The following is a 7,025-nucleotide window of genomic DNA, read 5'->3' on the forward strand; positions in this document are numbered from 1 at the left end:
TGCGAAAATGATCACCGAAAAGTGCATCGAGGGCAAAGTAGTCAGCCATTAGTGGCAAATGGTTGCGCGCCCTGTTGCGGTTGAGCACTCGATGACACTTGATCGAGCCCTTGAAATTGAGAACATGCTCCTCCGCACGCTCCGCGTCTTCTAGGACCGCATGCATCGTCGCCATCTCATCAAAGTACTCCTCATCCGACGAGCCGTCAAAAGACAGAACACACAGCTTCTATATGTGCTCCAAATCGGAATCCGTTGCTAGAAAGAAGAAGGGAAAACTGTTTTTAGCTATGGCGATTCATTGAGCACTTGTCGGGCATGGTGAGTATAGCAGTGGCGGGTGGTACCTGGTGGGGCGGAGAGGAACAAACATTGTCTTTAACAACACTCATCCACCTATCGACATTGACACGTACCAATCGGCGTTTGTCAAGGGTCGCAGAGGACAGGGGTTCAACAGCGATGGGGGAGAAGCAGGGTGGAGCCCTGGAGGTGACGGAGACGTAGAGTTCCGGAAGGGATGTGGCGTGGCGGCCAGGGTGGTGGAGCGGTGGCGAAGACAAGAAAGAAAAAAGGAAGAAGAGAAAATGTGGAGGATGGAGGCGCAGGGTTCGAGAAGGGTTTTGGGTGGGCTGGAGGTATCGGAGTTCTACGTGTCTGGTGTCCGGACTCCCGCAAAGCTTCCTCACGTTTGTCTCCAGTTTGCAAGAGGAAATGCGTCCGGACCACGCTGCGGACCGATACGGGCCCGCTTCGGATGGCTTTCATGATCCGGACAGCGCCGTCCGGACGGATGCGGGCGCATTGTGGGTCCGCCTTGGAGATGCCCTAAAGTTGAAGCGGAGTCGACAATGCGGTCCAGACGGATGCGTGCAGTTTGCAGGTCCATTGGAGATGTCGTAAGGTTGAAGCGGAGTGTGCTGTTTGCAGGTCCGTTGGAGATGTCGTGAGGTTGAAGCGAAGTGTGTTGAACCGGAGAGGTCAACGCGGTCCGGGCGGATGCGGGCGGTTTGAAGCGGACTGTGATTGTTATATGGCAATTGATTCAGTCAAAGACCCGCAAGTTTTCTAATGGAACATAATAAGACAGCTACAATTGTTGAAGAGTCAATTACACCACCTATGCTAGAACTTGGCACAAAAGTTCCTTTTAATGCTAGAACTTGTGGTGTACATATAAATAGTTCAAGAACTTGGCTTCACGGTGTAAATACGATGTTGTGCACGCCTGCGGCGCGCCAGCTTGGCGTAGGGCGTGTGGCCTATCTTTTGCAAAAAGCCTCTTGATGATTTTTTTCTGATGAAAAAGTCCCTCGAGAAACTGTACATAAGGCTGGTCATAGTGGGAGTAACTTAGCAAGTAACATAACACTTTCCAAGAAAAAATTGCTTATGTGGCATGTAGTTAATGAGGAGAGAGGTGTTTGGAGTAACATAATATGTTACTGTAACATAACACATTTCAAGGCAAAATGAGTCTACATCTTAATAAATAATGGTTTACATGATAGTACACATATGTTACTTTCCACTATGAAGGTAGTAACATAGACTAGTAACATATGGATGTTACTAGTCTAAGTTACTCCCCACTATGACTAGCCTAAAAGAAAAAAATCTACTCGTTCGGACTCACGACCTATAGGTCACATGCGCCGGTGGGTAGCCAGCACACCAATTTGGATTTGATGTCACTATTGATATATAGGCTTTATATATATATACTTTAGGCCTAACCAATAATTTTAGAATTTTAGTCCAAAAAACAAAATACAGCAGGGTACATAGCCGGGCATACCACCCGAACTCAAGACGTCCAAAATATAATTAAGCTTTGCATAATTTACAAAATTCATGCCATATAAAAAACAATTCATGTATTATTTTAAAACATATTCAGACAATTTAAAACATTTCTGAATTATAAATTCTGTTTATAATATTTAAATAGTAAAAATTTCAGAATCTGCAATCTGATGGCACACTAGGCTCATATTTATTTTTCAAACATATTTTATATTTAGTTTTAATTAAAAATACATACATAATGTTTTACAAAACACAAAAAATATTAAAACACATGATCTCTTTTTAAAACAACCTGAAATTTTCTTAAACCATGATCACTTTTATATACTACATGAATATGATATTAGAAATCAGGAAAAAATTCAACATATATAAGAAATTATTTAATATATAAAAAATTCTAAAACTAATTAAGCATTTTATTAAAATGTAAACAATTTTTAAAATCATTGTTTTTTAAAAAACATCATAAGATAATTATATGGGTATTTTGTTAAATTAGCATGTGATATTTTTTGATGCTATACTAGCATTTTTAATGTAATTTATTGTACTTATATGTATATTATTTATAGCACGTTATTGTAATTTATAAAATTTTAAAAATGCCAAAAACTAAAATGTTGAAATTGTCTGCACTGACTGCAATTCAGTTCAACCACATGATCGTTTTCCGTTATAGTCATGAAGTGTAAGTATACTGCAGAAATATGCTACCTCTTCGGTTGGAGTTGTATCCCGGGCACTAATTTAATTATATGAATTTTTGTTAAATTAGTTGGTGGCTTTGATTTGATGTTATATGAACATTTTTAATGTATTTATATTATTTATATGTATATTATTCATAGCACATAATTATAATTTAAATATTTGTTTACCAAATTTAAAGATGAAAAAGACTAAAATATTGAAAATGGTTTCACTTGCTGCAATTCAGTTTAGTCACATGTTTGCGTTGTGTTATATTCATAAAATGCAATTAGACATCACAAATAAGTCACCTTGCCTGTTGTGGTTGTATTCCCAGGCACTTATTTACCCTAAGGTTCCTGGTTTGGATTACTGAGCATGCACTGCTTTTTAAAATTAAAATTGTTCAGTCGAGTTTTTTTGAGAAATGTTCAGTTAAAATATGTTTTTTTTTCGCTTTGATATGTTGGTTTTTTTTAACATAGCTTACCACAGATGACATGTGGTTCAGTCGAAATATATAAAGGATATGTATCCTCATGTGACAACAAGGCCATCTAGGTGGGCTGGCAATCGGCAGGTCGCTGGTTTGAATCTCTAGCGGACCAATTTATTTTTTGTACTTTTTCATCAGAGAAAAAAAATGTTGAGGGGATTTTCGCAAAACAAAAACAGGCCACACGCCCTGCCCTCCCTTTTCTGTCACCGCAGTGGGTCCCGTCATGCTGGCATGCCTAGTCAGCGCCGAAGGCGTATGCAACATCGTATTTGCACCGTCAAGCCAAGTTCTTGAATCACTTATATGTACACCACAAGTTCTAGCACCAAAGTGGTCATCTGTACCAAGTTCTAGCACCAGTGATGTAATTGACTCATTGTTGAATGCTCCCAACTTGCAAGGAGTTAGCCCAGGTTGACTCACAGTACATGCAACCATGAGTCAACCAACTTGCTGAGCTCGAAGGTTTCCTCCGTCTGAGACACCGATGATGCCCCTGATTTTATTTCATCGGTGATTCTAAATGATACTCTCATCCTTTGACGGATGAAATCATTACCCCGACAAAAAAAAGTGAGATGAAAAGCAAGAGCAATCGCTATGCAGTGCTGTTGCAGTATTAAGAAAACAATTACTGCTCTGTTCCTCTGTTTCCTAGTCCCGCATTTCAAATAGGCCTACAACCATTTTCCATTATTCTGTTTCTCAGTTTTCTAATCCCGCATTTCAAACAAACCTTAGATTCCAAGTAAAGCAAATTTGTACCCTTTTGTTGCTGCTTGTCCGACATTGTCTCAGGCCATGGACAACTCTGACAGAAATCTTCAGTGGTAAAAAAAACCATGCCAGATCCAAACTGCATTTTCGTCAAACATCAAATTACTGCAAAAGCTCCCATTTCATCAAAAATCAAATTATTAAAAAAGCTCCCATTCTATCAAATCTAGCGAAAGGTTGAATGTTAGAACATGATTTATATACAAGAACAGGGAAAGAGTACTTTAAATTCAAATGAAACTGTTATCACACATCTCAGGCACCATTCTCGTACTTGGCGAAGGGGGGATTTGTAACCAAGTCAGAAGATTCTGCCCCATTCTCGCACCTTCCTAGCCCAGTCAGGAATAGGATTCATCTGGGCAATCTTTGCGTCCATGTTGGGATCAAAATAGATCCAGTCCTCCTTCAGAGTAAACATACCATCGACTTGAAACTCGTAGCGGCTGATGATAGTTTGAATTAGGACATCTTGCCTTCCGGAAGCCATCTCTTGGAAATCATCACGGCGTCCATTATATGTTCCAAAATATGGATGCACAATGTTTATCCCACTATGCTCACAGAAAAAGCAGCGAGCTGTCATTGAAAAAAGGTTAAATTAGATCCTCGGCCTCAACATAAAAAGAGAAATAACTAAACAAGGGAATCAACCAAGCCATCACAGCTGCACTTCCAACAGACATCACAGAAGTTTACTGCCATAAGAACAAAAATAGCATTCCTGATTAGTTGTATTTGTATTTGATAAAAGGAAAAGGAAGTGTATCGCTAATGTTCAAATGATGAGCAACAAAAATCTGGATATTACAACCTACATACAGCAGAACGGAATTATATATCTATTTTCTAGGGGAAAGATATGAACATAGATTGTGGTAACCATGTTAAGTAGTAATTCTTAATGCTAATTCAAAAACCACGCAAGGAAACTATCATGAGATGCATATCTAGTGTGTACAAGAAAAGTGAGCTGAGAGCATACTGTGATCTATCGAAGAACCCAAAACCGGCAAGCACAACGATGGTCTTTCCTCCTCATCGTTATCACCATTGCTACACTCAGCGAAGAACAATTCTCGAGGTGTGGTAGCAGGATCTGATCCCTTTGGTGTTGCCAAGAAGTTGATATGGAAATACTCATATTTGAACCTCTTCTTGTACAGATAAGTAGTTGAACCTTCACATACCTTGGGATTCACACCGCAAATAATATGAAGTTCATAGTCCACCTAACAGGGCAGCAGAAATGGTTGAGAGTCACTTTGAATCCTGATACACATTTAAATTAATGAATAAGTAAAAGAAGCAAATGTACCAACCCCTGTTTGCTGAGAAAACTTGTTCAATGCGGCATTGACCTTCCTGACATAGAACTCTTGGTCGGCCTTAAATTTCTTCCGAATGGCCGGAATTAACATCTTCTGGTTTTTATTCAAGATCTCTGAGCATGATGATACTTTATTCAGTAACCGAGCCCGCTTCTTTGATTTGGTAGGTGAAGATTTTGACACAAGCTTTGTGAGGTGCTCAACTGTGCAGTCGTCAAGCGCGTGAGCCAGCATGTGCGACAACTTGGTGGGCTCAATGTCCAGGGACAATGTCGTGAATTTCACCAGTGCATCAGGGTCCGAGTGCCATGAATCAACCGCAGCTTTCTTATAGGCATCAAGGTCAGTGCCGCCGATAAGGAAACCAGACTGTTGTACCATCTCAACGGCTAACCGTAAGTCCACATTGGCCAAAAGAAGGTGCCAGAGAGCACCATGCTCCGAGAGAGAACTGAAGCGAGCACGGAGGAAGGCGACGATGCCATAGAGGGAGCAGCACTCGATGCGCATAAGGGTCCTTGTGCATATCATGTCCACCTGAAAGTCAAACTCGAAATCTTGGTGCATGGGGAATGCAGTGCCATACCAAATGGTGTTGAGGATGATGTTGGAGACAGGATCCATGGGGCCATAGCAGTAGCCGCCCTTGATGAGGCTGCAGTGGTGAAGCTGGCGCAGGCCGTCCCTAGGCAGCAGGGCGAGTGCCTCTAGGTAGAAACCATGGATCTTGCCGAGGAGCAGTAGCTTCAGAGTCTGTGTGTGTCTGAATGTTCCATGCATACCCGGCTTCCACTCAACAGACTCTGCGTTCCTGGGTGTCAGCTCACCCCTCTTTCTCTTCCTCTTTCTATCTGCACCAAGATCAATCGAGGCCCTGAGCAGCCTGGCAAGGCGCTTGACAGCTGCAGAGGGTAAGCAGCAGAGTGCCCCAAGAATCTTGGACACCTTGACCGTCCGAGACATCAATGACAGCGAGACGCCCACCAGGACTGCTGGTTCGGGATGCCTCGCGGACAGGGCGGCACACTCCAGGGCTATTTTGGTTGTAGGTGACATGATATTGAACACGGGCTCGCCGGGGCTCCTGTTACGGTCTTGCTCGATGAGAGCTACAGCGCCGAGGAGGTCGCATCCGGCGAGGCGCAGGTAGCGCAGTGCTTCTGTTTTCTCCAAGTAGCGGTACTGAAAGCAAAGGAAGCTGACAAGACCCTCCAGCGACCGCCGTGCCACGGTCATGGAGTCGACCGTCTCTGGGTACAGCGGTATATCAAAGATTCGTTCATCTTTTGTGTTGGTCCTCACCTTAGAGATGATTTCATCTTCCTCCTTAATTTCGTCCTCGGGGCTTGGCGTGTAGGAGACGGTGTTGGCGATGATGTTGGAGACCGGGTCAAGGAAACCGAAGCAAACGCCGGCCTTGAGCAGGCGCGTGGTCAGCGAGGGTATCCTCTCCGCCGGCAGCCGGTCGAGCGCCGACTCGTAGAAACCGTGGATGCGATCGAGCAAGATGCATATGTCCTGCCTAACGCTCTTATGCGTAGCGCCATCAGGACAATCTTCGCCTATGCGGCGGAGAGGCTTGCCATGCATGTCGGCAGACGCACTTGCTCTTACTCTCCGTCCCCCGGCGATGGGGGGTTACTTCAGGTCGGGTGGGTGGGCGTGGGGGTGGGATTGGGGGCGGCAGCAGCAGCGGTGGCCGCGATTACTAACTAGGAGTATTTCCTATTTTATTTTCGAGTAACTTGGCCCGAAGGAAACCCTACCCATGACACGATATCTATTCCCTTGGTCGCAAAATGCAAGACCATTTTTTTAGCGAACCAGGGACAGTGGTATCTCAGCCCACCCACCAGGGTACAAATCATGATGCTCGCATTTTTTCAATTTATTTCATGATCTTTGACGATGCACGT

At 43.3% G+C, this 7,025-nt stretch overlaps 1 protein-coding gene across 1 annotated transcript; it reads right to left on the reverse strand.

The window, feature by feature from the left end:
* Nucleotides 1–3,898: 3,898 nt before the first annotated feature.
* LOC123065157 (uncharacterized) lies at nucleotides 3,899–6,762 on the reverse strand. The gene is made up of 3 exons (XM_044488510.1): nucleotides 5,101–6,762; nucleotides 4,764–5,010; nucleotides 3,899–4,357 (listed from the first exon to the last, which is right to left on the reverse strand). Exons 1-3 carry the CDS (start codon nucleotides 6,697–6,699, stop codon nucleotides 4,080–4,082), a joined length of 2,124 nt encoding a protein of 707 aa, XP_044344445.1. The 5' UTR covers nucleotides 6,700–6,762; the 3' UTR covers nucleotides 3,899–4,079.
* Nucleotides 6,763–7,025: the final 263 nt, after the last annotated feature.

The sequence above is a fragment of the Triticum aestivum genome, chromosome 3B (assembly GCF_018294505.1).
Source record: "Triticum aestivum cultivar Chinese Spring chromosome 3B, IWGSC CS RefSeq v2.1, whole genome shotgun sequence".
In the NCBI taxonomy this organism is placed as follows: domain Eukaryota; kingdom Viridiplantae; phylum Streptophyta; class Magnoliopsida; order Poales; family Poaceae; genus Triticum; species Triticum aestivum.

Excerpts from the sequence above, each read along its gene's own strand:
- LOC123065157 (XM_044488510.1), bottom strand. The coding sequence starts at position 6,699 with ATGCATGGCAAGCCTCTCCGCCGCATAGGCGAAGATTGTCCTGATGGC. Across the intron at positions 5,011-5,100 it reads AGTTTTCTCAGCAAACAGGG|GTGGACTATGAACTTCATAT; the intron begins GTTGGTACATTT and ends CTGCCCTGTTAG. Across the intron at positions 4,358-4,763 it reads GGGTTCTTCGATAGATCACA|CTCGCTGCTTTTTCTGTGAG; the intron begins GTATGCTCTCAG and ends TTTCAATGACAG.